The following is a 27360-nucleotide window of genomic DNA, read 5'->3' on the forward strand; positions in this document are numbered from 1 at the left end:
CAGCCCTGCCTCTGCCGCCGCCGCGACGGGACGGGAGGGGACTGGCGGCGAGGGGGGGGGGGGGGACGGTGGGCGGCCGACACCGGGAGCGCGGCAGCGCGGCGCCCCCTGGTGGCGCTATCGGGGGTTTCCGCTTCCGGTGGGCGCGGCGCCTGGCGTCACCGCGCACAGCCGGGCCCCGCCCAGGGAGGGCGGCCGCGCTGCGCCGCCATGTCGGGAGCGCCGGGGCCGGGGCCGGGCAGGTCCCCGCTGCCCTGCGCCCCCCGCCCCGCCGCCGTACTCCAGCTGGGCGGGGGGGCCGAGCCGGCGCGGCCCGGCGTCGCCGTCATCGACCTCCGCTTCCCCCGCGGAGCCGCCGCCGACGTGAGTGCGGCCGGGGGCGGTACCGGTATGGGGGGAATATACCGGGGATGGACCGGGGAGGGTGCCAAGGGGGATGCCGATGCCGGCTCCGGCGCGGGAGTGGGGGATGCTGGGGGCGGCAACGGTCCCGGTGTGGGGAGGGGGTGCTGGGGGCGGTGCCGGTGTCCGTGGGGGATGCCGGTGCCGGGGTGTTGCCAGGGGCAGCGCCCGTACCGGTGTGGGGCGGGATGCTGGGGGCGGTGCCGGTCCCGGTATGGAGGGGGCGGGGGGGGAGGGACGCCAGTGCCAGTACCGACATGGGAGGGGGATGCCGCTGCGGGTGCCGGTATCGGAGAGGGGATGCCGGTGCCGGTCCCAGCAGGGGCAGGTGGGGGGATTCTGGTGCCGGTACTGGTGTGGGAGGGGAACGCGGGTGCCGGTATGGAGGGGGGGATGCCGGTGCGGGTGCCGTTGCGGGGGGCGGGGGGGGGTAGGTGCCGGTGTCGGGGGCGATGCCGGTGCAGGGTCTGAGGCCCCCGGTCCCGCAGGTGCAGGAGATTGTCTTCAGGAACTTCTACACGGCCTTCCTGAGCGTGCGGGTGCAACGGCCCGGCCCCGCCGGTTCCCGGCGCTGGGTGACCTGCCTGCGGGACTACTGCCTGATGCCCTGCCCGCACACCGAGGAGGGCTCCCAGGACTACTTCTCCCTCCGCCGCCACCAGGTCGGCAAGGCCGGAGGGTGGCCACGGCATCACCCACACCCCTTGGGGCTCACCTCAGGGCGGCTCCTGGTCCCCGGGGCCCTGTGCTGATGGCCCACCGTGCCCCCATGGCAGCCGTGGTCTGGTCCCCACGGTGCTTCCCCATGACATCCTTCTCAGCAGCAAGGGTCGCCGTGCCTGCCCATGCCCCTCTTAGCCACCACGAGGTGACATTTCCCTCGGGCTCCTTCCAGCCGGGGTGGGTTGGGGTTGGGGTTTTTTTTGGAGCAAATCCCGAACGCTGCCTGGGAGCAGTGCCAGCCTGGCCAGACCCTGCTGTAGCCCCGGCGGTGACGGCTCCCCACATCCTTGCCCCTTCAGATGCTGTGTGACGTGGACCAGGTGACAGCGGTGCGGTTCATCCTGCGGCAGCCCTCCCCAGTCTGGCTCCACTTCACCATTGAGGAGCTGCAGATTTTTCCCCCTGGACCGAAGGTGAGCGGGTGCCCGTGCTGCCCCCCACCGCCCAGGCAGGAGGTCCAGAACAGGCCACCAGCCCCAAGCCCTGCACCTGGCAATGCTCCCCACAGCTCCAGGGGCTTCAGGCACCCTCCAGAGGACACAGGGGAGTGGGTCCAAGTCTTTGTCCTTCACTGGGGCACTTGGGGTCCCCATGTGTGCTGGGGGCCAGGGGAGAGACTGCTCCAGCCACCCCCGGCCCTGCCCGTTTTGGAGGTGGATGTGCGTCTGAGCAGCGGGACGGAGCTGGAGGCTGCTGCACCAAATTACAGGTTGCAAACACCCAACCTAAACACAAAGTTCCCTTTCAGTAAAGCGCATCTTATACCCATACCAACATAAATACAGGTGGGCTCCAAACTGCAGCACACTGCATGGTGCGAGGGATGGAGGTGGGACTGGGGACACCCCTCCTGTGACCCTCTGGATTTATTTCAGAGCCCCCAGAAGGATTTCCCCTCCTGGCTCTCCCAGCTGACCCCTCCGGAGCAGCCAGCCAGCCTGCACGGGGTGAGTAGTCCCTGCTGAGGTATTATTACAGAGAAGGAGGGACCTGGGTGAGGTGCCAGCCATGGGCACAGATGTCACTTGTGAGACTGCCAGCCCCATCCCTGCCCCATTGGCTCCACACTCCCATCAGGAATAGCTGTGGAGCCCCGAAATGCCATGCCTTGTGCTGGAAACAGTTTGCAGCATTCAGAAGGAAAAATATTTCCATGGGGATGTGTGATTTGAGGTGACCCTGAAGTCTAGCTGCCCACTAGTCTGGGGACAGGAACGTCCCCATGGGAGCGCTGGGTGGGCAGCATTGCATGACAGGTGGGACATGTGGGGACAGCGTGGCCTGGCATGTCCCTGGCGCTTTGCAGAGGGTGCGCCCGGGGGAGCGCGTTGCTTGGCCAGGGTGGCACGTGGGCAGAGGGAGATCACAGCCACGGCACGTGTTTACAGCTTGTGAGCCACATCTGCCTGGCCAGTGGCCTTCGGTGAGCAAAGTCCGGACAGAGCAGGGCAGGGGCAGGCAGCTGGCTCGCCTGCGGAAACCTGCTGAATCAGCCACTGCTGTTGCCCGTAGGCGCAGCCTGGGCCAGAAGCGGTGCCACGCACCACCGGGCCTCAGTGCTACGGAGCTTACGCTGGGGCAGCAGCATGGCTTCTGCCAGCCCCAGCAGGTCTGGGAGCTCTGGTCCCTGTCCGGCAGGCTGGGGAGGACACCACAGTCCCTTGCTGATCGCTTGGATCACGTCCCCCTTCGCGAGGGGTGGTCTGGGGGAGGTGTTGGGGGTTGCTCTGGGTTTGGCTGTTCCCAGCATCACCACGAGGCACCCACTGGCATCCCGGGCAGAGCTGGGCAGGGGAGAAGCGGCGCAGAGCTTCACCCTGGCATGGAGAGCTGCTCTTGAGCCTGCCCGTCCCGCCTGGCTAAAGGTCCCTGGGGAGAAACCGGTGCTTGCAGCGGGAGTTCTGTCACCAAGCCCAAGGAGCGCCTCGGAGGGAGGCTGTTGGGAAACTCTGGACTGTGCGATTAGGTTTTTAATCATTAGCCAGCAATCTGCTTTCTGTCCTTGCCCTGGATGCCCGCCAGCGGAGACGGGCTGTGTTGGCACCATGGCCCCAGGGCTCAGGGTCACCCCTTTCTCCAGCTGCCTGTTTTCCTAGAGTGGGGCCCCCCGCTCACCCGGCATTGGGAAACCACTGACACGTCGGGAGCGTGGGCACCATCGCGATAGTGCCCAGCTCTCCGGGGAGGGGGTGCCGTCCAGCCACACCGCTGCCCGACCCTGGGGCGATCCAGCCCGTCTGGGCCATCCCCGCTCCGCAGCATCGTGCCCACTTCTTTCCAGGAGCTCCCCGACCCGGAGAAGGTGTCGACGGAGGTACAGCAAATGTGGGTGCTGACGGAGGTGATCCGGGCTCGCCAGGCAGCTGCCCGCATCGGGCGCTTCGACGTGAGTCCCGCCACCCTGCTCCCGGGGGGTCTCTGGCCTCCCCGCATCGCTGGGGGAGCCCTCCCGGAGGGGCTGCTCCTGGCAGGATGGGTATCCCTGTGGAGCGATGGTGCCGGGGAGGCACAGTGTGTTACGGTGCTGCGCAGGGACCGACGGTTGCTCTCTCTTCCAGGTGGACGGCTGCTACGATATCAACCTGCTCTCCTACACGTGAGCCCCGCGGGTGCCGGCCGGAGGGAGCTCCACGCTCCCGAGGCCCAAGCAGATTCCTGCGCTCCCGCATCGGCCCCAGGGGGGGTCCAGGCCCTCCCCATGCCCCTTCCCCAACTCCTCCTGTGCTGGCCGGCGATGGCGGGCAGTGCTGCCGCCCTGGAGCCCCCCAGGAGCCTCTCCCAGGCCGGTGCCCTCTGCGTTTGGCCCGTCCCAGCGGGCAGAGCCCAGCTCCCTCACCCTACCTCTGCCCCGGGGAACTGCCGCTGGCCCTGCCTGCCCTGCCTGCCCTGCCTGCGGGATGAGACTCCTGCAGAAAAGGGGGTGCTGGGGTGGCCTCCGGCATGCTCGGGGGGCCGAGGAGGTGCCGGGGGGCGACGTGGGGAGCCTCGGTCACGACTAAAAGCTGCTACCTTCGTCCTGCCTGTGCCTGCCTGTCTCATTTGCGGGGAGGGGGAGGTGGGGGCGGTGAGGATGGCCGTGCCCGGGCAGGACCCGCACCCAGCATCCCCTCGGGCCGGCGGCGGGGGAGGCGGTGCCGATGTGCGGGGCGGGGCGGGGGCCGGACGGACTCCATGTCCCAGGGTCCCCGGGGCCGGGGCCCGGGCCGCGCCGTGCCGGGGAAGGGGGAAGGATGCTGCGGGCGGGCAGCCGAGCCGCGCTGCCCCGCTGGCCGCCGGCCTCCGCGCCGCTGAGGGGGGTCGGGGAAGGGGGGGAACCGAAGCGGACGCCGCTGGACGCCCTGCACCGGTCCCGCGGCGGGAGGATGGTGGCGTTCGCCGGCTGGAGCCTGCCGCTGCACTACGGGCAGGGCCACCTGCAGTCCCACCTGCACACCCGCCGCCACTGCTCCCTCTTCGACGTCTCCCACATGCTGCAGGTAGCCGGGGCGGGATGGGGGGGGAGGGAAGGGGGATGGCACCCACACCCCCTCACCCGCTTCCCCGGCACCTTCCAGACCCGGGTGTATGGCCGGGACCGTGTCAGGTTCATGGAGAGCTTGGTGGTGGGGGACATCGGCGAGCTGAAGCCGGGACAGGTATGGGGCACCGGGTGGCCGGTGGGGTCAGAGGTCCCTGGGGACACCCAGGAGGGCAGGAGGGGACGGGCAGCCTGCCCGCGCTCCCAGGGGCCATGTCCCACAGGGCACCCTGACACTGGTCACCAACGAGAGGGGTGGCATCGTAGATGACCTCATTGTCACCAACACGTCAGAAGATCACCTCTATGTGGTGTCCAACGCTGGCTGTGCCGAAAAGGACTTGGCTGTCATGAGGGTATGTGGCAACCCAGGACCCACGGCAGGCGGGGACACGTGGTGGGAATGAGCCCCCCTCCACCTTTCAGTGACATCCATGGCTGTGCGGGGCAAGGGGGCCACGGCCACGTGCGGGACTGGCACCAGCCCAACCCCCTGTGCTAGCAGCCCGCTGTCACCCTGGCAGGACAGAGCAGCGGAGCTGCAGGCTGCCGGCAGTGACGTCCACCTGGAGGTGTCGGACAACGCGCTGCTGGCTCTGCAAGGTAGCGGGGACCCCACGTGGGCTGGCACCAAGCATCACCGCGCGGGGGTCTCTCCCTCAGCAGGTGCCAGGCTGCGCCCTCCTCTGGGTCCTTGCCCAATGGACGTCCGTGCCCTCCCCGTGTCCCCCCCCTTCCCCAGACGCTGCCGTCCCCCAGAGCCACCTGCCTCCCCAGGTCCCTCCATGGCACGGGTGCTGCAGGCGGGGCTGTCGGATGACCTCTCCAAGCTGTTCTTCATGAACAGCATCACCACGACGGTCTTTGGTGTGCCGGGCTGCCGGGTCACGCGCTGCGGTTACACTGGCGAGGATGGCGTAGAGGTACCCTGTGAGCTGCGCCAGCACCCCCCACCGCCGTATCAAGGGTAGCACCGCGCCCTGCTAACCCTGTCCGCGTCCCCCCGCAGATCTCGGTGCCCGCAGGGCGGGCGGTGGAGCTGGCCGAGAGGCTGCTGGGTGTCCCTGAGGTGTGGCCAGCGGGGCTGGCGGCCAGGGACAGCCTGCGCCTGGAGGCCGGGCTCTGCCTCTACGGCAATGACATCGACGAGACCACCACGCCTGCCGAGGCTGGGCTGCTGTGGACCTTGGGTAAGTTGGAGCCACGTCCGCCCCCACCTCCTCCTCAGGGTGGGCAGAGGGGTGAGGTGTCCCCACGTCCCTAACAGGGCGCAGGGGGGCCAGGCAGGCATCGCCAGAGCAGGACCTGCTGGCACAAAGAAGGGTGGGGAGTCCCTATGCCAACCCTCGCCCATCTTTGCCCCGCAGGAAAGCGGCGGCGTGCGGCCATGGACTTCCCCGGCGCGGCTGTCATCATGGCACAGGTGAAAGAGAAGCCGAAGCGCAGGCGTGTGGGGCTGACGTCAGTGGGACCCCCCATCCGTCCCCACACGGCCATTCTGGGCCCCGAGGGCACGTCTGTGGGTAAGTGGGGGCAGCGAGGCTGGCGTGGGCATGGCCCCGAGCTGCGCCCACGGCAGGGGAGGGTGCTGGGGCTGCCGGCCCCCGCTCACCTCCCCGCTCACCTCATGGCCCCAGGCACGGTGACCAGCGGCTGCCCCTCGCCCTCCCTGGGCAAGAACATCGCCATGGCCTACGTGGAGGCGGCACACAGCCGGGCCGGCACCGCGCTCACCGTCGAGGTGCGGAAGAAGCAGCACCCGGCCGTCATCACCAAGATGCCCTTCGTTCCCACCCAGTACTATATGGCCAAGTGAGGCCACCACCCGCTGCGGGCACGGCACCCCAATAAACGCCCCTGCCCCACTCTCCTGGCCTCCTCTCCAGTGACGGGTGCCAAAGCAAGAGGTGGCAGGTGGGGGACAGCGCTTTAATGGTGCGGGCAGTGCCCGGCGGGTCCCGGTGCTCCTCACTCCCGGTGCGTCTTCGCTGGTTCCGCTGCTGAGCCCTCCCTGCAAGAGAGGGGCAGCGTGAGCGGGGCTGGGGCGGCACCTCGGCACAGGGGGAGGACACCCTGGGGGGCAGCCAGGAGGATGCTCACTGGGGCGTACTGGGCTCTGGGGGGCGCTCACTGGGCTGCACTGGTTTAGGTGGGCATCTGGGAGGGCGTTTGCTGGGTTGTGCTGCCCCAGGGATGCAGCCGGGAGGGCGCTCACTGGGCTGTACTGGTCTGGGGGTGCAGCTGGGGGGGGATTTGCTGGCTTGTGCTGTCCCAGGGGTGCAGCCGGGAGGGCGCTCACTGGGACATACTGGAATGGGGGGGCGCTCACTGGGGTGCGCTGGGCCGGGCCGGGGCCGGGCCGGGCGGCGGAGCTGGGGTTGGGGGGGGCGGTTAGCGGCGTCGGGCCCGGTCGCGGTCGGGACTCACCGGGGCGGGCAGTGCCGCTCGGCGCCGCCGTTGCGTCCGGCCGGGCCGGCGGGGGAGAGGGAGTGTGCGCGGGGCCGGGCGGGCCCGGGGCCGGTGGCGGTGGCGGGAGGCCGGCGTGCGGCGGGCCCCGTCCGGTAGCAGAGCGCGGCGACCGCCCCGCCGTAGGCTCGCCAGGCCAGGCGGACGCCCAGCAGGCTGAGGCCCAGCCAGAGCAGCAGCAGCTGGCACAGCGCGGCCCGCACGTCCTGCGCCGCCCACTCGGCCGCCAGCTCCCGGCCCAGCGCCACCAGCGCCCGCCACGGCGACTGCCAGACCCCCGCCACCGCCGCCATGGCTGCGCCGGCCGCCGCCGGGCCTTCCGGGCGGGCGGGGCCTCCCCGGCAAGCGGCGCCTTCGGCCACGGGCTCCTCCCGGAGGCGGGTGCTCAGGGGGGCGGGACCCGCCTTCCTTGTCCCCACCATGGGCGGGGCCGCCATGGCGGGCAGCGAGGAGGGGTTGTACTCCCGGCAGCTGTGAGTGCGGGCACCGGGCACCCGATGGCCCCGTCCCGTCCCCGGTCGTGTCGTCCGTTCCCCCCCCCCCCCCTCAACGCTGACGGTCCCTTGCCCCGCAGGTACGTGCTGGGCGGCGGGGCGCGGCGGCTGGCCGGGGCGCGGGTGCTGGTGTCCGGGCTGCGCGGGACCGGAGCGCAGGTGGCGGCGGCGTTGGTGTTAGCCGGAACCGGGCGCGTCGTCCTGCACGATCGCGGCACCGCCTGCACCGCCGATCGCGCCCAGCAGGTACCGGCGGGGCCGGGCGGGGGGCATGGCTACGGCTGCGGGCATGGGCGGGGGTCCCGGTGACAGGTAGGGGTACGGGTGAGGGTCCCGGTCATGGGTACGGGTGCGGGGAGTGGTCCCGGAAACAGGTACAGGTATGGGCAGGGGTGCCAGTAATGGGTGCGGGTGTGGGGAGTGGTCCCGGTAACGGGTACGGGTGTGGGAAGGGGTCCTGGTAATGGGTATGGGTATGGGTGAGGGTCCTGGTAACAGGTACAGGTGTGGGCGGGGGTCCCGGTAACGGGTATGGGTATGGGTGAGGGTCCTGGTAACAGGTACAGGTGTGGGCGGGGGTCCCGGTAGCAGGTATGGGTATGGGTGAGGGTCCTGGTAACAGGTACAGGTGTGGGCGGGGGTCCCGGTAACGGGTACAGGTATGCGGAGGGGGTCCCGATAACGGGTACGGGTATGGGTGAGGGTCCCGGTAACGGGTACAGGTGTGGGTGGAGGTCCCAGTAACAAGTACGAGTGTGGGTGGGGGTACCAGTAAAGGGGAAAAGGTATGCACCCCCTGGTGACGGGTACGGGTATGGGTCCTGCTAATGGGTACGGGTGTGGACAGGGGTCCCAGTAATGAGTACAGGTATGGGCACAGGTCCCGATAATGGGTACAAGTGTGGGAAGGGGTCTTGGTAATGGGTATGGGTATGGGTGGGGGTCTTGGTAATGGGTACGGGTACGGGTGAGGGTCCTGGTAATGGGTACAGGTGTGGGCAGGGGTCCTAGTAACAGGTACAGGTATGGATAAGTGTCCTGGTAACGAGTACGGGTGTGGGTGGGAATCCCAGTAATGGGTACAGGTATGCAGAGGTGGTCCTGGGAACGGGTACGGGTATCGGTGAGGGTCCCGATAATGGGTGTGGCTGTGGACAGGGGTCCCAGTAATGAGTGCAGGTATGGGAAGGGGTCCTGGTAATGGGTACGGGTGTGGGTGAGGGTTCTGGTAATGGGCATGGGTGTGGGCAGGGGTCCTGGTAACAGGTACGGGTGTGGATAAGTGTCCTGGTAATGAGTATGGGTGTGGGCAGGAGTCCTGGCAACAGGTATGGGTACAGGTATGAGGAGGGGGTCATGGTAAGGGGTACAGCTGTGCGTGGGGTTCCCGGTAGCAGGTACGGGCATGGGTGAGGGTCCCGGTACTGGGTATGGGTGTGGACAGGAGTCCCAGTAATGGGTACAGGTGTGGGCAGGAGTCCCGGTAACAGTTACAGGTATGGGCAGAGGTCCCAGTAGTGGGTACAGGTACGGATGGGGGTCCCCATAATGGGTATGGGTACAGAGAGGGGTCCCAGTACTGGAAATGGGTATGGGTACAGAGAGGGGTCCCAGTACTGGAAATGGGTATGAGTAGAGTTCTTGGTAATGGGTATGGGTGCAGCTGGGGGATGCCTGTTGCAGGTATGGGTACAGGGTGGGGGCTCCCAGTCACAGGTACAGGTTGGGGGTCCTGGTAAGGAGTGTGGAATGGGAGGTCCCAGTCATGGGTATGGCGCAGGGTGCCCCTCATCATCATGCGTAAAGCCCCCGGGGTGTCCCATGTCACAGGTACGGTCCTTAGCAGAGGGCTCCCCACCAGTGTGGTCAGGGCCTCATGGAGTGCCCCGCTGTGGTGAGCAGCACCCCAAATTTATGCGCCCATCCCGCAGTTCCTCCTGGAGGAGAGCGACGTGGGCCAGAACCGTGCTGAGGTGTCCCAGCGGGTCCTGGCCGAGCTGAACCCCCGCGTGGTGGTGGCAGCTCACACCGGGGAGCTGTCAGAGGCCTTCCTCGCCTCCTTCCAGGTGAGCCCGTGCCCACACGCCCCAGAGTGCCCTGGGACGGTGGCACCCGCTGACGGCCCCTGTGCAGGTGGTGGTGCTGACTGAGTCCCCGCTGGAGGAGCAGCTCCGCATTGGGGACTTCTGCCATGACCGGGGCATCTGCTTCATTGTGGCCGACACCAAAGGGCTGGCAGGGTAAGGGGTCTCTGCCACAGGGTCCTGCCACTGGCTCTGGGTCACCTTGTCCGCAGAGCCCCCCACCCTGCTCTGTAGCCCGTGCTCCCATCCCAGCTGGCGGGGCTGCTCGGCCCCGGGCAGGATCTGGCGGTGCTCGGGCAGCTTGGCAAGGCGTCTCCTCCGGCAAAACCCTGTCGGTCCTCTCCAGGCAGCTGTTCTGTGACTTTGGGAAGCGATTTGTTGTTGATGAACCGGCAGAAGGGGACCCGGTGTGTGCCGTCGTGCAGGACATCTCCCAGGTAGGGAGCCTCAGCAGGCTCCCGCAAAATGCTGCTGCCTCCTGCGGTGGCTTTATGCCACCTGAGTCTGGTCCCCCTGCCCTCATGTCCCTTCCCTTCCTCAGGGCAACCCGGGTGTGGTGACGTACGTGGGGACAGAGGACAGCCATGGCTACCCCTTTTGTGACGGTGACCTGGTGACGTTTTCTGGTGTGGAGGGGATGACGGAGCTGAACAACCAGGAGCCCATCCCCGTCCGTGTGCTGGGTGAGTCGCCCAGGGGGTCCCGGCTGCCCCAGCCCAGGGTTGGGAAACTTACCAGGTCCTTGGCAGTGACAGTGACGTCTGTCCCCCTTTCGTTCCCAGATGACTTCAAGCTGGAGATCGGCGACACCAGCTCCTTCTCGCCCTACCGCCGTGGGGGCCTGGTCTCGCAGGTGTGGCTACCCCAGGAGCACTCCTATGTAAGTCCCCCCTCAGCCCTGCGGTGCTGGCACACCGCCGTGCCGTGCCCTGTCCCCGGGGAACTGCTCGCCCCAGCCCTGGCACTGTGATGGCAGGAGCCCCTGCGCCAGGCACTGGTAGATCCCAAGATCCAAGCGACGAATTCCAAGGAACTGCTGCGCAGCCGCAGCCTGCACGCCGCCTTCCAGGCCCTGCACGCTTTCCGGGGGGAGCGGGGCCACCTGCCCCGGCCCAGGGTGTCGGTGAGTCCCCATGCTGCCCCTGCCCGGTCCCCCCGGTCCTCCGCCCCCCTGCGTGGGGCTGCCCTCGCCCCTCTGCCCGCAGGTGGACGCCGAGCGGGTGCTGGAGCTGGCGCGGAGCCTGGGGGCGCAGCAGGGTCCCCTGGATGAGGATGTCGTGCGAGCCTTTGCCAGCGTGAGCGCGGGGGACCTGTGCCCCATGGCTTCCGTCCTGGGGGCCATGGTGGCCCAGGAGGTGCTGAAGGTGAGCAGGGCAGGGATCCGGGGGTCCCACCGGCCTGGGATGTGGCTTCGCACAGCTGTCTGGTGGCATTTGGTGGCCACAAGAGGGCACTTGCTGCCCACCTGGGGACACCGGGCCGGGCAGTAGGGCTGGAGTGGGATACGAGGGGACCCTGCTGGCCAGGGAGCCGACGGGGACCCGTCTGCCCCAGGCCATCACCGGGAAATTCCTGCCCCTGGACCAGTGGTTTTACTTCGATGCCCTGGAGTGCCTGGCGCTGGAGGGAGCCGAGCGGCTGACGGAGGAGGACTGCGCCCCGGTGAGAGCATGTCCTGGGCCCCTCCCGGGCACCGGGGATGCCGCGGCCATCCGTGCTCACCCAGCTCCTCCGTCCCGACAGAGGGGCTCTCGCTACGATGGGCAGATCGCCGTCTTTGGGGCCGACTTCCAGGAGCAGCTGGGCCGCCAGAAGTACTTTGTGGTGAGCCAGGGCGGGTGCCGGGAGAGGCTGCGGAGCGGCTGGCCGGAATGGCGGGAGCTGTAGCAGCTCTGCCCTGGCAGGTGGGAGCCGGCGCCATCGGCTGCGAGCTGCTGAAAAACTTTGCCATGATGGGGCTGGCGGCGGGGCCGGGCGGGGACCTCACCGTCACCGACATGGACACCGTCGCCCTCTCCAACCTCCATCGGCAGCTCCTCTACCGCACGGCAGATGTATCGGTGAGGCGCCACGAGGCAGGGGCTAAACTCCCCGCAAAGGGCATCTTGGCTGTCCCGGGGGCTCCCCGGGGCCATGGGGTGGGGGAGAACTGCCCACCTCCTCTCTCCCCCGACAGAAGCCGAAGTCGGTGGTGGCCGCGGCAGCCGTGCGGCGCATGAACCCCAGTGTCAGGGTGGTGGCTCACCAGAACCAGGTGGGACCTGCCACCGAGCTGCTCTATGGGGACGACTTCTTCCGGCGCCTGGATGGTGTCGCCAGCGCCCTGGACACGCTGGAGGCCCGTGAGTACCGGGGAGGAGAAAGGGGCTGAGCCCCTGGTCGTGTGCCCCCTGGCTCCCCAGCACCCCTGGCTCCCCGCAGGTGCCTACTTGGAGAGCCGCTGCTTACGCTGCCACACGCCACTGCTGGACTCGGGCACGGAGGGGCCGCGGGGAAATGTGCTGCCCATGGTGCCTTCCCTGACGGAGCCACTGCGGCCGGGGGACATGTCCAGGGATGGCACCTTCCCCCTCTGCACCCTGCGGTACTTCCCCCGCACCATCCAGCACACGCTGCAGGTAGGCTGTGCCGTGCCGGCTCCAGCACCCAGCGAGGAAACCCCGGCACCTTTGTCTTCCTTTCCCGTTTCCCCCTCCGGCCATGGCCAGGATACGGCCCCAGCTGCTTCCTGCTGGCAGCCCTAGCTCTGCCGCTGGCCCTGCTCCCAGCACGGCCTCTCCCTCCTCCTTAGCTTGGGCTGGGGGTCCCAGGGGGCACAAGGGTGGAGTCCCAGTGCTCAGTCCTCGCTCCCCCTCCACAGTGGGCTCGCGATGAGTTTGAGGGGCTTTTCCAGCTGCCTGCAGAGCGTGTCAACCGGTTCATGGAGTGAGTGGGCTTGGGGGAGCGGCACCGGGAGAGTGGCTGCCAGCCCTGCCGGGGCGCTGCCGCCACTGCCGGGGATGGGGAGAGGGGAACAGACTGCTGCATCCCACCCAGGATGTCCCATGGGATCACTCCTGGGACAGCAGTGGCACTACCTGGTTTTGCAGAGATCCGGCTTTTCTGGACCAGCTGCCAGCAGGTCTGGAGGCTCTGGAGGTCCTGGAGCAAGTGCAGGGGAGCCTGCGGGAGCGTCCGCGGGACTGGCAGGACTGCCTGCGCTGGGCCCGACGGCGCTGGCAGAGCTGCTACCACGACGACATCGCCCAGCTGCTGCACAACTACCCCCCAGAGCACGTGAGCCCGGCGCCCATGGGGCTGGCACCCCCCACACCCTCTCCCCTCCACCGGCTGCCCTGCCATAGCCAGGGGGACGGTGTCCCCGGGCCTGACTCTGCCCTCCCTGTGCCAGGAAACCAGCCCGGGTGTCCCCTTCTGGTCGGGGGACAAGAGCTGTCCCCATCCGCTGACATTCGACCCTGATAATGTGAGTGCAGGGGGGAGTGCTGGGGTCCCCTGCCGGGGACAGTACGGGCAGGGGGAGAGGAAGCCTGTGCCAAGGGTGCAATGGATGCCAGACTGTAGCTGTGCTCCTTCTGCCGCAGCCTGTGCAGGTCTGCCAGGTCCTGAGCAGGGTCTGGCTCTGTCCCCCGGTCGGCCAGGGCACTGCTGGGGACAGCCCACGCGTACCCTATGGCTGGAGGAGGAGGAGAGGCACCTCCATCTCCACCTCAGGGCAAAGTGGGCAGGCTTTGGCCCGGTGGGTTCGTGGACCACCCTGGCTGCCCGGGTGCTCTGCGCCCACAGGACACCCACCTGGAATACATCCTGGCTGCTGCCCGTCTCTTTGCCCAAGCGCACAAGGTGCCACCATGCAACGAGCGAGCGGCTGTCCAGGCCATCCTCCGCAACGTGGTCCTGCCACCCTTCATGCCCCAGGATGGGGTCCGGATCCCTCTCACAGAGGAGCAGGAAGAGGCACAGGTGCCTGTAGGTGAGGCTTCCGCGCTCCTGGGTCCCCTGGGACACGTCCCCGGGTCCATCCTGGTGGCGGTGGGGCTGTGGTGCTGCTCGTCCCTGCCCCAGCGCCCAGGAGGACCCAGACCGAGAGGGGGAGGCACCGTGCCATGTCCCCCACAATGCCGCGGTGCAGGGGTGCCACCCCAGGGCTCCCTGTGCCACCAGACAGCGGGCGGCTGGCGGAGCTCACCCAGGACCTGGTGCAGCGGAGGCAGGAGCTGATTGGGGGCGAGGAGGTGCAAGTGCCCCTGATGGAGCCCATCCACTTCGAGAAGGTACCTGGGGCTGGGCAGGCAGCCCCACTCAGCCTGGGGGGTTGGTGGCTGCTAGTCCCTGTGGGACACCAATATCCCCATGAGACGTTGACGTCTCTCTCTGCACTCTTCCCTGCAGGACGACAACATCCACATGGACTTTATCACAGCAGCATCCAACCTGCGCGCGGAGAACTATGGCATCCCCCCTGCTGACTGGCTGACGGTGAGAGGGGCAGCCCACGGGACTGGGGGTCCCCATCCTGCGCGGGGCAGCTGGTGACACCACTCCCGTCCTCAGAGCAAGCGGATCGCTGGGCGCATCGTGCCCGCCATCATCACCACCACAGCGGCTGTGGCCGGGCTGGCGTGCCTGGAGATCTACAAGCTGGTGTGGGGGTGCCGGGACCTCAGCTGCTACCGCAAGAGCAACCTCCGGCTGTCTGACTGCTGGCTGCTCCGCACGCATCCCCCGCCACCCCCCACCTACCAGGTAGGACCCTCTCCCTTGGGCAGGACGGGTGGCGGACGCCCAGGGGTCTCGGGTGCCTCGAGGGCAGGTGCTGTGATGCCAGAGGGACCCAAGGAGCAAGGAGGTGGCAATGCAGGAGGGGCAGCCCTGGCCCTGGGTCTCCGGAAATGGATCCCGGTGCCGCGGTGGGCCAGGAACACCGCCAGGCAGCGAGGAATCGGCTCCTTCCTGTGGCTGCCCCTGCCTGGCACCCAGCCACCACCGCCGTCCCGCTCGCCCCAGCTTCGGGCCCAACCAGGATGATGCTCTGTGGGGCTGAGGCAGCCCCGCCACCCCACAGTGGGCCCCACGGCCAGCCCCGCGGCCAGAGGGCGGGTGGGAGGCGGCAGCCGAGCACATCTGGCTTATGGAAAACAGCTGCAGCAGCCGGAGAGCAGCTGGCACCGGGCCGGGAAGGGCTGCCCGGGAGGAGCGGGGCCGGGGGTCCTGGTGGTGGGGGGCCGGCCCGCAGCCGCTCTGCTGGGGAGGGAGCGCGGGGGCGGGGGCCTGCCCAGATTGGGACCGTCTGGGCGATAGAGGCCCCTTTGTCTGGGGGTTTATGGCGTGCGAGGCAGCCCTTCCGGCACGGCAGGAAGCGCCGATTGGAACCAGATTGGCCTGGGGGGCCCAGGGCCGGGGGCAGGAAGAGGGGGAGGGAGGTGTCTCCATTGCCTCGCACCGACTCTGGCATCACTTTGGGCTGTCCGGCTGCCCCACGGCCCCCTCGCACCCCACACAGGGCTGCCTGGCTGCAGTGCCCCCAGGTTGGCACCATCCCTGGGTAGGGGATGCCGTTGGGACTGGCCGTGCCCTCTGGTCCCCGCGGCAGTGCCTGGCACCCCGTATCCCACGGCAAGGACGTGCCCAGTTGCTTAGCCAGCTGTGGTGGGAGAACACATCCCACAAACCCACTTGGCGTCACCTATGGTCCTAGGATGCCCACCTTGGGGGGCAGCATCTGCCAGGGCACAGGCTTTCGGGGGCGCTGGGACAGACAGCGCAATTCCCTCTGCGCTGGGCAATGGCCTGGGTCCGTACTGCCCCGGCGAGGATGGGGTTAAGCCCTTTCCACCCCGGTGGGATAAGTGCAGACAGCAGAAGGCAGGAGGTGAGAAGGCAGCAGAAGGCAGGAGGGGACGAGCGGCCAGGTGTGAACACCCCTTCTGAGCGGGGACGGGCAGGGGCTGGTGCTGCCTGCGGCGAGGGCAGATGGCAGGGCAGCCATGCCAGACGGCGCGGGGCCCGCATCCTGCGCTTGGCCCCGAGTTTGGTGCCTCGCCGGCCCCTTCAGGCCGGAGCCGGGGTCAGGGGGCCGCAGGCACGAGAAGAGGCGATTGTGTGGGGCTGGGCAGCGCTTCAATGGCTCTTTGTGTGCCCTTCCTGGCCTGGGGCTGGGGGCTGCGCCGGCCCCACACCAACCCTGGTCCCCCCCTGCTGTGCTGGGGGGTTGGTGGTGCCCCTCACTGCCCCTGGACCCGAGCAGGGATGGGGGGACAGCAGTGCCCCTCGTTGCCCCTGGACCCGAGCAGGGATGGGAGGACGGCAGTGCCCCCCATTGCCCCTAGCCCACCACGGTGCCCCCGTCCCCCTGCTCCCCGACTGGTCCCTTCACCTGCCCCGCTGTACCTCAGCCCTCCCGCCCCACCAATGCCTGTCCCATGGGGCTGGGCAGCCGGGATGGGGGGGTGGCAGTGCCAGCTGCTACCCCCTGCTCCCCCCTTGCAGTATGGCGGGCAGGAGTGGAGCTGCTGGGACCGTCTGGAGATGCAGGCGGTCGGCGCAGACGGGCAGGAGATGACGGTGCAGGAGGTGCTGGACTGGATGCAGGTGAGCCTGGGGCAGGCGACACCCAGCTGGGTCACCCTGGGGGGGGTACAGGGCCAGATCCTGACACCCACCTCTTGCAGAGGACGCATGGCTGGACCGTGACCATGCTCCTGCACGGCTACACCATGCTCTACGACAGGGGTGGGGACGAGGAGACACGGGCCCGGCAGCTGGCACAGAGGTAGATCCCCACCTCTAGGGCCCAATCCTTCCCTGGGGAGGGGAGTGGGGCTGCCAGACCCCTCTCCCTCCATCCTGAGACGCTCCAGCTGCAGCGCAGCTCCCAGCCGGCTGCTGGATAAACATCCTGCCGGCAGCATTTCCCGTGGCGGGACCCCTGCCCGGCCCCTCACTGCCGGCCTCTGCATCCCCCCAGCCTGGCCGGGTGCCCTGGGGGGGCCTAGGGACCCCCGGGGTGCCCAACCAAGCTGGGGGGACAAGCCAGTGTCCCCAAAACCCCCTTTCCCCGGTACAGGTTATCAGCGAGCCTGGAGGATGCTGGGGAGCCAAGGCGGCGGGAGCTGCAGCTGACCTACGTGTGTGAGGGAGAAGATCCTGAGGCTGAAGATGCCCGACCCCCCCTCCTCTGCTCCCTCCCCTGAGTGACACACCCCCACCCCCCCCCGGCCATGCAATAAAAACAGCTGAGCTCTGGTGCGTTGGCCCTCGTCGCAAAAATAAACCAACCTTGCTTGCCCCTGCCCGCAGTCAGGGTGCAGGCAGCCCCCCCACCCCGATAAACATCGCTGTGCCCGTACCGTACAAAATTGGGGTTTATTTACAGCGGAGAAGGGTGCAGGCAGGGCTAAATGTAGCCGATAACGTCGTTGCAGATGATGGGCTGGCGGCTGCGGCTGTTCATGAGGGCGGTGAAGCGGTGGAAGTCCGTGGCCAACTGAGCGATGTTGCTGTGGGACTGGTGGAAGCAGGCGCCCTTGGGCTGTCCCCCCAGCCCCAGCGGGCAGGAGAAACGCTTGGTGGCTTCGCGGCCCGCCAGCCGGGCACCCTCGGCTCCCCGGGGTCGGGCCATGTTGGCCAGTTTACGGCGTACGTTGCCTGAGAGGCTGAGCAGGAAGGCAGGGGGCTTGGCCAGCCGGCGGGAGGGCTCGGCGGGGGTTCGGCGCCGGGGTTCAGTGCCCACCTCGGGCAGGTCCATCCAGTTCTCCACCAGGTCGGCGAAGCAGTTGTCGCCCAGCACTAGGGGCTGACGGTTCCGGCTCTGTGACAGCAGCGCCACGGTCCAGTCCTGCGTGTCGGCCGGCTCCAGCACCCGCCACTGCTCCAGGCAGGCGTCCGAGGTGGATTTGGGGCGGGCACGGCGGGTGGGGGCTGGTGGTGGGGCAGCGGGGCCGGCGGAGAGCCGGTGCGCCCGCTGGCAGGGCGGCGGGTGCCGGCGTCGCACGGGCACCTCCTCCTCCCGCCACGTGCCGCCCGACGCCTCCGAATACCCTGAGTCAAACTCCAGGCTGCGCTCGCTGGCTGGGGGGGAGCGGGCAGCCGGGCCCCCCCCTTCCTCCTCCTCACCCCCCTGCTCCAGGCTGCAGGATGAGTCCGCCGCCGAGCTGGGGCGCGGTGGACGGGGGGCCGGTGCCCCTCCAGGGTGGTGCGGCACCTGCCGCGTGCCGTGCATGTGCGCCCGCAGTGCCACCCCCGCCTCCCGCCGGCACCGCTGGGGAGAAAGGGCAGGTCAGCACCCTCATCCCTATTCCACGCGGCCAGCACCGTAGCCCCCATCCCACCCCCCTGGCACCCCGCGCCCTCCAACCCCAGCTCGGGGGGGGGCTTTGCTCGCCGGGACGGGTGTGCAGTGGGGAGCGGGGCGCAGGTCCTGGCTTGCCCGCAGCCCCGGGCCCCGCTTTCCCGCGGCTCCTGCATGGAGCCGGCCGGCGTGCAGTGGCATGTCGGGTGAGCAAGCAGGCACCCAGCCCCAGCCGTGCCTGCGGGAAATGACACAGGGCTGCGGCACGTAGGAGCCAGGCGCCCCACTGGCCCCCCAGCTGGCCCCCCCAGTTCCCCCCAGCCCTGGTGGGATGGCAGCCAGGACACCCCGCTGGCAGAACCCTGCTCGATGGTGCGGGGCTGGCGGCAGCCCCAGGGCACCCACGGGTGCTGGGGTGGGGCGCTCCCCCCACGCGTTGGCAGGGCCACCCCACCCACCCCGTGCCCTCCAGCCGGGGACACCCCAGGTGACGTCAGGGTGCAGCCAGGCCTGCGCCCAGGGCCGGGGGCCCCCCAAAGCGCTGGGGAGCGTGGGGGGGCTGGGGCTGAAGGGAGTGTGGCCGGGCAGGCGCTGGAAGGGCAGGCTAGCTCCCGCAGCTGGGCCGCTCCTCGCTCTTGAATTCCTATTGTCTGAACCCAAAAGCAGGGTGTTACGTCCGCTTTCCTTTCTGTGCTAGAGCCGCGGGAAGCCGAGCAAGCTGGAGGGATCGCTCCCCCATCCTGGTAAACCAGGCCCCAGTAAACCCGGGGGTTTACCGGGTAAACCCAAAGCCCCCCCGGCCGGCCCCGACAGAGCTGCTGGCCAGGCTGTCCCTGTTCTGTCCCCGTCCCGGTCCCCACCAGCTGGGACCCTCTCAGAGAGCCCTGTTGGCAACATGCCACTGCTCCGAGCTGCCCCATCCCAGCCCTGGCCGGGGACGCCAGCACACCCGGCCACGGGGATCTGGGTAGGCGTGTGGCAGGCCCAGGGGAGCCGGCTGGGCCACCCTGTCACCGCCGGTCCCTTCAGGCCTGCCCAGGAGGGCAGCAGGGTGGCAGCTCCAGGGCGGCGGTACCGCTGGCACCCTGATGGCTGGACACCGTGGCCCTTGGCCACCCACATCCCATAGCCACCCGTGTCCCACCGGTCGCCCGCATCCCACTGGACACCCACGTCCCCCCATGCCGCCTTGGCCTTGAGCATGATGTCACAGCGCTGATGTCACTGGCAGCGCCCTGACATCACGGCGATGCCCAGGCGGGGTGCGGGCCAGGGTCCCCCGTCCCCTCCCAGTGCCCGCGGCGACACTCACCCGGTCGGCGCCGAGCTGGTCCGGGCGGCCGCTGTCCATGCCCGGCCCGGCCCCGCTCCCGGTCCCGCCGGTGCCGGTGTCGGTGTCGGAGCAGCAGCGGCGGATCGCCCGGCCGTGCCCGCCGCCGCCTCCCGGCGCTGCCTGGGCGGCGCCGCCCCGCCCCGCCGCAGCCAATGGAGCCGCCGTAACGTGAGCCCGGCCCCGCACCGGCACCGGCACCACCGCCCCGGGGCCCCGCCCCGCCCCGCCGCCCCGGGGCCCCGCGTCCGGGCACCGCCGTGGGCGAGCGGCAGGACCCGCTCGGTAGCCCCCCCGCCCCGCTGGCACCAAGAGTCTCGGGGACGGGAAGCCTCGGTAGGAAGGAGGGCAGCCCCGTTACGGGCTACCGGCGACCACCGGGCTGCCAAGATGGGTTTGAGACTTGGAGGAGGGACAGGTGACCCCAGCCACAAGGGCCGTGCTCTGCCAGCGCCTATTAATTGGGAGCTAATAGCGCTTAATACGAATTCGCAGAGAAGCGGCTCTGGTTTGCAAATGAAGGAGAACGTGGCCAAAAATTAGCTCCTAGCTAATTTTCCCGGTTTTCCCTGAGCATGCTGCGTGGCAAGGCAGCACAGTGTGGCGGCAAAACCCCACGGAGCATCGCTGCCTGCCTGCCCCGTGCCAGCTGGGCATCCACCCAAGGGATGGCAAGAGGCTGGGACCAGAGGCATGTGGGAGCTGGGGGCACCAGGGCCGTGTCCTGTCCCTGCCCTAGGGCCGGGCTGGCAGCCACGGGTGGCCGGTGTGACGCTGGGCCGGGGTGGTGCTCAGCACTCCTGGCAACGGGCTCCAGCTTGTCCCAAACAGGCAGCGAGCCATGGACATGCACAGACGCCTCACCTTCCTCCTCCTCCTCCTCCTCGGCCTCTGTGCCTCAGGTAGGCACTTGAGGGTTGGGGGCACCCTTTGCCAGACGCTGGGTGGGGGACTGGGGGGATGGGGACACGGGATAGTCTCCCTCCGGTTGGATGGGCAGAGGGGCCGGCAGTTGCCTGGCTGGGTTCAGGCAGGGAGGGGACATCACTGGGGTATGTCCAGGTCATTGCCAGGGTGTCCTCAGATCATCACTGGGACATCCTTGGGGCATCGCCAGGACATTACTGAGCCATCTTGGGGGCATCGCTGCCCCATGTCCGAGCATCACTGGGGCGTCTCTGGGGCCTCCCCAGGGCATTGCTGAGGCACATCTGGTAGGCTAGGGTGACACTCTCCTCTTTGCAGGGACTTTCGTCAGAGCAACAGGTAAGAGCGGGGTGCCCTGGGCTCTGCTGCGCCTGGCAGGGAGACCTGTGGTCGTGTGGTTGCCCAGGTGCAGGAGCAGGGCTCCCTAAGCACAGCCGGACGAGCCATTGGTGGCGCTGGCCGGGTGCGAGGCCAGTCCCCGGGGTCTCCCACCAGCCCTGCATGGCCTGCCGCTCGTGGTGGCCCTGAGTGAGGACGCGGCGCCAGGCACCCGTGTGGTCGAGGTGACCGTGTCCTGCAGCAATGCGAGTGGCAGCCCCAACATCACCCTGCACGGCATCGAGCCTGGCCACCCCTTCAACCCCATCACTGTCAACACCGACCCCATGGTTGCCACCACATTTCGGGCAGAGGTGCGGCTGGGGGACGGGGAGTGGGGCAGGAGCCCACGGGCGCCCTGCTGAGAGCCGTGTCCCTGCGGCAGGTGACACTGCGTGCCGGTGCGGAGCTCGATGCCCACCAGGTCAACCAGTACGCCCTGACCCTGCGGGCTGCCTGTCCCGGTGAGGAGGAGGTGGAAGAGCGGCTCTTTGTCCAGGTGACAGCGGGGCAGGTGCTGCGCTGTGATGCCCCCTTCACCAGCACGGGTAGGAGATGGGGAGTAGCGGGTGCAGGGTGGCGGGGGCCACGGGTGCCAGCCGGCACTGGGGTCCCACGGCTGTGCTGTGCTGCAGGGGGAGATGTGGTGCGGGTGTCGGCGGACGTGGCGCCCCGGACACCCCTGTACGTGGTGCTGCCGCAGCCACTCGGTGGGCTGACGGTGAGTGGCGGGTGCCCCAAGGTCCCGCAGCCCCTACAGCCTTGAGGATGGGGGGACCCTGGATATGGAGGAGGGGACAGAAGTTGCCACCCTCCTCCTGCTGCCTGTCTCTCTGCAGTTCAGGCTCCGAAACCAGGACACACCACTCACGCTCACCCACCGGGGTCTGGTGCTGGCACCTGCCGGTGGTTTCAACCCCAGCAAGAACACTCAGGTGGGCATCAATGTCCCCAGGCTGTCACCGCTGCCTCTCAGCCTGCCTGGGCTTAGCCCCTCACTGGCACTGCCCACAGCTCTGCCCGTCCTGCTCCTCCCACTGGGCTCCCATCTCCCCCCGGCCCTGGGAATGCTACAGCCCTGTCCCTAACCCTGTCCCCACCTCTTCTGCATCTTGAGTCCTGTCCCAGTCCTCATCCCTGTCCCTATTCCCATCCCCATTCTGGTTTCCAGCTTGTCCTCATCTCCATCTCCACCCCTATTCCCACCCATGTTCCTGCTCCAAGCCCCATGCTCGCCCCTGTTCCCCTTCTCTTTTGTATCTCTGTCCCTGTTCCTGTCCCCATCCCATCCCAGTTCCTGTCCCTGTTACTGTCCTCATCCTTATTCCTGTCTTTGTCCCCATCACTGTCCCTGGTGCCACTCGGGGCTGTCCTACATCTGCCCTGGTCCTGCCTTGCAGAGGTTCAGGCTGGAGATCGAGGTGATGGACCGCCACGGGCACAACTGCAGCGGGGCTGTGACGGTGGAGGTGCTGCCATCGCAACGTCCCAGTGTCACCTTCCGGTGAGTGGGGCTGGGCTGGGTGGGGGGTGCGGGTGGCACCAGGCCATGCCACACTGCCCGCCTTGCCTGCAGCGAGCCGCAGTGGGCTGTGACAGTGCCGGAGGGCACCAGCCCCTTGGAGGTGGTCACGCAGGTCTATGCCAGCGGTGACAATGTCCGCTATGCCATCCTCGCGCCTACGGTGCCCATGCTCTTCACCATTGATGAGGGTGAGCGGGGTGCCAGGGGTCCTCAGGGCCACCCTGTCCCCGTGCCCCACGCGAGGCTGTGCCTTCTCCCACAGTGACGGGTGAGATCCGCAGCACCCGCCGGCTGGACGTGGCCCACGCATGCCTCCTCGTCCAGGCTTACAACACCCTGAACCCTGCTGACCATGCCACTGCCATGATCAACATCACTGTGCAGGAGGTGGACCGGCGGGCGCCGAGCTGCGTCCCAGCCATCTCTGTGTATGGTTTGGGGGGGGTGTGGGGTGCGGGAAAAGCTCCTCCGTCCCTGTGACATGGGGGATGGGAGCTGAGCCGTCAGCCACCCCACTGCAGGTCCCAGGTGCCCGAGACGGTGTCCCCCGGCACCACCCTGGTGACACTGAGGTGCACAGACCCCACCGGTGCCAAGGACTGCCTGCACTATGGCCTTGAGGGGCCCCCTGCCTCCCTCTCCCGCTTCCGCATGGAGGGGCCACAGCTGCAGGTGAGCAGGGCCAGGGGCAGCGCCCAGGACCTGGGGGAGACCAGCAGGACAGTGGGGACCCTCTGACATGTGCTGTCACGCCGGGTCCTGGGCTGGGGTTCCCGGGGCTCTCTGCCCCTCCAAGGCCTGCCTGTTCCCCGCCTCGCTCTCCGGCTTCCCTGGCATCGCAGCTTTGCAGGGCTCCCTGGCTCTGCCTGACCCCCCTGCCCTGGCTCGGCAGGTCAACACCACCCTGGACTATGACTCAGAAGCCATGGCCGCTGTGGGCTTCCAGTTCACGGCCACCATCACGGTGACAGCAGGAGGGCAGTCCCCACGGAGTAGTGAGTGCCCGTGTCTCCAAAGGGATCTCCAGGGGATGGAAAAAGGCCCTTCCTGACCCCAAAACTAGCAGATCACAGAGGAAATGTTCCTCCTCTGCTGCCCCAGAGAGGACCACCCCAGGGGTGGTGCCACCATCCCTGTGTCCCCCAGCCTCTCTGGGGGCATCACCCCCAGCTCAGTGTGGGCTGCTGGGTGGTGCCAGCGTGGCTGAGCCTCCGTCTGCCACACAGCCCGCGTCCCCGTGCTCGTGACGGTGACACCCGTCAACGAATTCACGCCAGCATGCCCCAATGGTGCTGACTTCACCGTGCTGGAGACGGCGGCTTTCGGCAGCGCCGTGGGGCGCGTGGCCGGCAGTGACCGTGACTACCCACCAGACAGCCTTGAGTACAGCCTGGAGGGGGGCACTGGCCCCACGCAGCCCTTCTCCATCGACACACGCACCGGTGAGCACCTGGCCCCTTCCCCAGCCCCTGCCGCACCCCCCGGCACCCATGGGTGCCCAGCAGCTCGCGCTGCCCCACAGGCGACATCCGCGTGGTGGGACCCCTCGACTCCCAGCGGTACAAGCGCTACAGGCTGATGGTGCGGCTGACGGACACCCGCAACGACCTGGACCCGGCAAAGCGGTGGAGCCGCCTGTGCGATGTGGTCGTGCGCCTGCAGGTGCGGGTGCAAGCCTGGTGGGTTCGTCGCACTGAGTGCAAGCCCCATGGGTGCCATGCCATGTCCAACCCCTGCTCCTGGCAGGCCGTGCCGAACCAGGCGCCGGTGTGCACCCCCGAGGTGCAGGAGCTGTGGATCATGGCCAGATTGGGCAGCCGCCAGCCCGTCACCCGCCTGGCGTGCCAGGGCAGCCTCGACGGTGCTGCGCTGGCGTATGCCATTGCCGGAGGTGAGGAGCAGCTAAGCCACAGCACAACCCAGCCCCTCACCGTGGTGTGGCACTGAGCAGACCCTCTTGTCCAGGCAACGAGGATGGGCGCTTTTGGCTGGAGGGGAACACCCTTTTCTACCTCTCCAATGACCTAGCCGAGCCCCGCACTTTCGTGCTGCTGGTGGAGGTGTGGGGCAGCCCCGGTGCCCCCCGCCGCAGCACCGTGGTGGCACTGGTGGTGCATGTCACCCCCTGGACCACCCCGGTGCCACCCAGCACCACCACCTGGCACACGGTGAGCAGAGCCCGCTGGCTGGGTGGTTGTCGCAGGTCAGTCAGACCCGCCGGTCCTCACGTGTCCCCTCACCCCACCACCTCTGCAGACGCTGCAGAAGGAGCTGCTGGTCATCACACGGACGGAGGCGGCGTGGCTTCCACCGGCCTGGTTTGTGACTGTGCTGACTGTATCCAGTGCCCTGCTGCTGGCTGCCCTGGGCTGCGTGGCCCGGAGTCTGCTGTGCAGGTGAGCCCCGGCCCCATGGCACTGCACAGCGTGGCACAGCACGGCACGGCGCAGCACGCAGGGCTCATGGCTGCCTTCTGCTCCTCCCGCAGCAACAAAGCCCCTGGCAAGCTGCTCCTGGACAAGAGGTGGGTACTACATGGCCGGGGCAGTCGTATCAGCAGCGAGGGGCAGCCACGTGTGTTGGTTGGTTGGCACAGGTTCCCGTAGCGCCCTCGAAGGAAGGCAGGGAGACGCAGCACATGGAGGGTGTTTAATGTACCCCGCGTTTGGCTGCAGTCCGTGGGTCACTGTGCCGGGGAGCCGTTTCTGCTGGGTGCAGCCATGGGTGCAGAGATGGCAATTTGGCCCGGTGGACAGCCATGTTGGTGGCCAAACTGGGGCAGATACTCCACGGTGGGCAGGATGGGATGGCATTGAGCCAGGGCCGATGCCCACCACAAGGGCTGGGTCCTGGTGCCGGGGCTGGAGCCCTGATTTGCCGGGGAAGGCGCCCTGGGAGGAGGTGAGGAGGCTGCACACCCCCTGGGAGGATGAAGCAGGGGTGAGAGGCGGTGGAGAGGAGAGTCCGAGGAGGCAACGGAGCCGGCTCAGCCTGTGCCGGGCGTCTGCATGGCGAAGAGGAGGTGTGCAAGCCTGCAGGCAGGATAACAGCCACCTCCAGCAGCATAACCACCCCGGGGTGACACATGGCTGGATCCACGTTCGTTGGTGAGGTTGGGGACACAGTGCTTCGTGACACCGGGGCTGTAGCAAGCATGAAAGGGGGAAGACTCAGGCTCAGCCCCTTTGGGCAGCGCTGGCAGCAGAGGGGCTCCGGGGCCACAGCTCCCCCAGCGCAGCATCCTCTGAGCACCAGCACGTGGGGAAACAAGCGGATGCAGTGTCAGACCAGCTTGCCGCTTTCAGGCATCGCTGAAAGGCAGCGGTGCTTGGGAAAGCACGGCCGCTGCCGCACTCCCCTTCAGTAGCTGGGGGACACACGGGCTGGGTAAGGGGATAATCAGGTAGGTGGATGACAGGCTTGACAGGGCACAGCTGGCAATGCAAAGCCTGGCTGGCAACCTGCTCCTGGCAGCATCGAGGCCAGGGGCCTGTCACCAACGACATGCCCTCCCCTTGCCCCCTCTTCCCTCTGCAGCTCCTGGGATGTGGTGGAGCAGAGGGGCGGCGAAGAGGAGCGGGGCCGCCCTCACGCCGGCAGCCCGGTAAGTGTGTGCCATGGCAGCGAGATGGGGTGCCCCGCTGTGGGCACCAGCAAGCACCCCAAGGGCCTCAGCACCCTCTCCTGTCTGCACAGGGGCAGTTTGATGGCCGTGCCCAGGACCCACGTGAGTGCCCTGTCCCACGGCCCCAGCAGCCTTGGGCTGCCTCCCTCGGGGCAGAGTAGTCCAGGGGACAGGAGAGACAGGCGCTGGGCAGCAACGCCTGGGTAGCACCCGTGGGGCAATGACTGAGTGCTGCCTCCTGTCTCAGGCACCGGCAGGGACTATCTCTTCAACAGCGTGACTGGGGCGCGGCGCTGGATCTGAGCAGCTTGACCCGGTGAGGGACTCCCCATGGGCCATGTTAGGCAGAGCACCGGGCACCAGCAGAGAGTCAGCACGGCCCTCGGTCCCAGGAGGAGGAGGGGATCCCTCCTACATGGCCAAACTTGCTGCCCACCGTGTGCAGCCAGCCCCTGAGCCGCCCTGGCCAGCACTGTCCCAATAAATGGTGGCAGAGATCGCACCCGCTGCTGTGATTGCCGTAGGGAGTGCTGTGGCTGAGCAGTCCTGCTGGTGGCTGTCCCGTTGTGGTGGTTATTAGCACTGTCTCCGGTCAGGGATGTGGGTGGCACGTCCCAGGTCCAGGATGGCAGTTACCAGGATAAAAAACACACGGAGGGCTTTGTCAGGATCTGCCCTGGTCACGGCAACGTCTCCGTAGCCTCTGGATGTGGCCCAGCCGGGGCAGTCCTCCGCAGAGATGTGAGCCGGGGCAAGAAAATTCTATCATGGTTGATTTTGAGGAATTTTTGCCCCACGTCCCACGTCCCCCTCAAGCTCTCTTGTGCTCGAGCACTCACAGGCACGAGCGGGTGGGATGAGCAGCTGGGCAGCAGAGGGGCCAGATTTCTTAATTGGGAGGAAAAGTGAATTAGCGTGCGCGCAGGTAGGCGTGACATGCTGTGGGAGAGTTAGCAGGGCCCGGCGAAGGGCGGGAGCGCTTTGAAGGAGTCAGCTAGCGCGGGGAGGTGGGAAACCAGTTATTTGAATTTCAAAGGAGTGCGCCACGGGATAATGAAGCAGGATAAGAGGAAAGAGACTAATTTAGGGAGTGGGTGGCTAAAGGGGAGGAAGGGGAGGGCAGGAGCCGGCTGTGGAATCTCACAGCGAAGCGGGGTCGCCCTTGTGGCTGTGCCTGGGGGTGGGTGCCCTTGCCCTGAGCCCACAGGAATTGTGGCCACTGTCACAGCTGTATACGACCTTTTATCGTACGGGACCGGTGCGTGAACACGTTCCACCCGCCGCCCCATGGGGCCAGCAGAGCCTGAAGAGCCGCCGGGAGCCAGGCCGCGGCGGGGGAAGCCGTGTTTAGCTAGCCTAATCCCCGCGGCCCAGAGGGCTGGGCTGGGCCGCCCCGCCGGGCTCTGCCGCGCTCGCCCGAAGCCCCGGGGGAAGGCGGGTAGGGCCGGGCGGCAGCAGGAGGCCCATGTCCGCACCCGCTCTACCAGCTGCGGGGGGGAACGCAGAGCGGGACCATGGCGGCAGCCCACGCCTCACACCGCCGCCCCGCCCACGAGCTCCCGCCGCCCCTGCCCATTGGCCCAGCGGCCCCCCGCGGGT

The 27360-nt window shown here is 68.1% G+C and overlaps 6 protein-coding genes across 17 annotated transcripts in view; 4 read left to right on the top strand and 2 right to left on the bottom strand.

The window, feature by feature from the left end:
• Positions 1–19424, bottom strand: part of INKA1 (inka box actin regulator 1) — a 61563-nt gene extending 42139 nt beyond the window's left edge. The window contains exons 1-2 of one of the 2 annotated variants that reach the window (XM_054215780.1): positions 19289–19424; positions 17041–17946 (exon numbers count right to left, since the gene is read on the bottom strand). In XM_054215780.1, coding sequence (XP_054071755.1) covers positions 17083–17946; positions 19289–19327 — 903 coding nt within the window. In that variant the 5' untranslated portion in view covers positions 19328–19424 and the 3' untranslated portion in view covers positions 17041–17082. Of the gene's footprint in view, positions 1–17037; positions 17947–19288 lie in introns of those variants that run through there. The other variant, XM_054215781.1, reaches the window with a different exon arrangement.
• On the top strand, positions 187–3967 carry NICN1 (nicolin 1, tubulin polyglutamylase complex subunit). 3 transcript variants are annotated; one of them, XM_054215783.1, is made up of 6 exons: positions 187–363; positions 891–1064; positions 1425–1538; positions 1911–2072; positions 3407–3511; positions 3684–3967. In XM_054215783.1, the coding sequence occupies exons 1-6, from the start codon at positions 211–213 to the stop codon at positions 3723–3725; spliced, it is 750 nt and encodes a 249-aa protein (XP_054071758.1). In that variant the 5' UTR covers positions 187–210; the 3' UTR covers positions 3726–3967. The 3 variants fall into 3 exon arrangements, with proteins under 3 accessions (XP_054071758.1, XP_054071759.1, XP_054071760.1); XM_054215784.1 differs by having other exon boundaries at positions 2001–2072; XM_054215785.1 differs by lacking the exon at positions 891–1064.
• On the top strand, positions 4341–6498 carry AMT (aminomethyltransferase). The gene is made up of 8 exons (XM_054215779.1): positions 4341–4601; positions 4680–4760; positions 4867–4998; positions 5167–5245; positions 5420–5565; positions 5652–5832; positions 6010–6165; positions 6280–6498. The coding sequence occupies exons 1-8, from the start codon at positions 4356–4358 to the stop codon at positions 6456–6458; spliced, it is 1200 nt and encodes a 399-aa protein (XP_054071754.1). The 5' UTR covers positions 4341–4355; the 3' UTR covers positions 6459–6498.
• TCTA (T cell leukemia translocation altered) lies at positions 6551–7542 on the bottom strand. The gene is made up of 2 exons (XM_054215786.1): positions 7070–7542; positions 6551–6653 (listed from the first exon to the last, which is right to left on the bottom strand). The coding sequence occupies exons 1-2, from the start codon at positions 7528–7530 to the stop codon at positions 6611–6613; spliced, it is 504 nt and encodes a 167-aa protein (XP_054071761.1). The 5' UTR covers positions 7531–7542; the 3' UTR covers positions 6551–6610.
• On the top strand, positions 7526–16913 carry UBA7 (ubiquitin like modifier activating enzyme 7). Of its 4 annotated transcripts, XM_054215766.1 has the most exons (24): positions 7526–7581; positions 7683–7848; positions 9534–9668; positions 9736–9842; positions 10033–10123; positions 10228–10369; positions 10469–10566; positions 10663–10809; positions 10892–11050; positions 11241–11348; positions 11430–11510; positions 11591–11746; positions 11863–12028; positions 12108–12304; positions 12547–12611; positions 12776–12962; positions 13078–13152; positions 13473–13659; positions 13851–13960; positions 14079–14165; positions 14241–14432; positions 16176–16277; positions 16358–16458; positions 16753–16912. In XM_054215766.1, exons 1-24 carry the CDS (start codon positions 7529–7531, stop codon positions 16877–16879), a joined length of 3039 nt encoding a protein of 1012 aa, XP_054071741.1. In that variant the 5' UTR covers positions 7526–7528; the 3' UTR covers positions 16880–16912. The 4 variants fall into 4 exon arrangements, with proteins under 4 accessions (XP_054071741.1, XP_054071740.1, XP_054071742.1 ...); XM_054215765.1 differs by lacking the exon at positions 7526–7581 and having other exon boundaries at positions 7594–7848; positions 16753–16913; XM_054215767.1 differs by lacking the exons at positions 7526–7581; positions 16358–16458 and having other exon boundaries at positions 7594–7848; positions 16753–16913.
• A 168-nt stretch (positions 19425–19592) lies between the features above and the next one.
• Positions 19593–26217, top strand: CDHR4 (cadherin related family member 4). 6 transcript variants are annotated; one of them, XM_054216316.1, is made up of 20 exons: positions 20015–20208; positions 20552–20572; positions 20729–20925; positions 20997–21159; positions 21247–21332; positions 21451–21546; positions 22012–22115; positions 22188–22324; positions 22399–22564; positions 22658–22808; positions 23029–23131; positions 23363–23578; positions 23659–23798; positions 23883–24027; positions 24102–24304; positions 24393–24532; positions 24625–24660; positions 25674–25740; positions 25833–25863; positions 26009–26217. In XM_054216316.1, exons 1-20 carry the CDS (start codon positions 20148–20150, stop codon positions 26062–26064), a joined length of 2319 nt encoding a protein of 772 aa, XP_054072291.1. In that variant the 5' UTR covers positions 20015–20147; the 3' UTR covers positions 26065–26217. The 6 variants fall into 6 exon arrangements, with proteins under 6 accessions (XP_054072289.1, XP_054072288.1, XP_054072287.1 ...); XM_054216314.1 differs by lacking the exons at positions 20552–20572; positions 20729–20925 and having other exon boundaries at positions 19593–20208; XM_054216313.1 differs by lacking the exons at positions 20552–20572; positions 20729–20925 and having other exon boundaries at positions 19593–20208; positions 24102–24532.
• Positions 26218–27360: the final 1143 nt, after the last annotated feature.

Source organism: Rissa tridactyla, chromosome 10 (assembly GCF_028500815.1).
Source record: "Rissa tridactyla isolate bRisTri1 chromosome 10, bRisTri1.patW.cur.20221130, whole genome shotgun sequence".
In the NCBI taxonomy this organism is placed as follows: Eukaryota; Metazoa; Chordata; class Aves; order Charadriiformes; family Laridae; genus Rissa; species Rissa tridactyla.

Bases quoted from the DNA above. Each gene is read 5' to 3' on its own strand.
- AMT (XM_054215779.1), top strand. From the start codon at position 4,356: ATGCTGCGGGCGGGCAGCCGAGCCGCGCTGCCCCGCTGGCCGCCGGCC. The intron at 4,761-4,866 runs GTATGGGGCACC...CATGTCCCACAG, and splicing joins GCGAGCTGAAGCCGGGACAG to GGCACCCTGACACTGGTCAC. The intron at 5,566-5,651 runs GTACCCTGTGAG...GTCCCCCCGCAG, and splicing joins CTGGCGAGGATGGCGTAGAG to ATCTCGGTGCCCGCAGGGCG.
- NICN1 (XM_054215783.1), top strand. From the start codon at position 211: ATGTCGGGAGCGCCGGGGCCGGGGCCGGGCAGGTCCCCGCTGCCCTGC. The intron at 364-890 runs GTGAGTGCGGCC...CCGGTCCCGCAG, and splicing joins CCCGCGGAGCCGCCGCCGAC to GTGCAGGAGATTGTCTTCAG. The intron at 2,073-3,406 runs GTGAGTAGTCCC...ACTTCTTTCCAG, and splicing joins AGCCAGCCAGCCTGCACGGG to GAGCTCCCCGACCCGGAGAA.
- TCTA (XM_054215786.1), bottom strand. From the start codon at position 7,530: ATGGTGGGGACAAGGAAGGCGGGTCCCGCCCCCCTGAGCACCCGCCTC. The intron at 6,654-7,069 runs GTGAGTCCCGAC...CCTCTCTTGCAG, and splicing joins GAGCGGCACTGCCCGCCCCG to GGAGGGCTCAGCAGCGGAAC.
- CDHR4 (XM_054216311.1), top strand. From the start codon at position 19,882: ATGCTGCGTGGCAAGGCAGCACAGTGTGGCGGCAAAACCCCACGGAGC. The intron at 21,333-21,450 runs GTGAGTGGCGGG...GTCTCTCTGCAG, and splicing joins AGCCACTCGGTGGGCTGACG to TTCAGGCTCCGAAACCAGGA. The intron at 21,547-22,011 runs GTGGGCATCAAT...CCTGCCTTGCAG, and splicing joins ACCCCAGCAAGAACACTCAG to AGGTTCAGGCTGGAGATCGA.
- UBA7 (XM_054215765.1), top strand. From the start codon at position 7,606: ATGGCCCCGTCCCGTCCCCGGTCGTGTCGTCCGTTCCCCCCCCCCCCC. The intron at 9,843-10,032 runs GTAAGGGGTCTC...GGTCCTCTCCAG, and splicing joins GACACCAAAGGGCTGGCAGG to GCAGCTGTTCTGTGACTTTG. The intron at 13,660-13,850 runs GTGAGGCTTCCG...CTGTGCCACCAG, and splicing joins AGAGGCACAGGTGCCTGTAG to ACAGCGGGCGGCTGGCGGAG.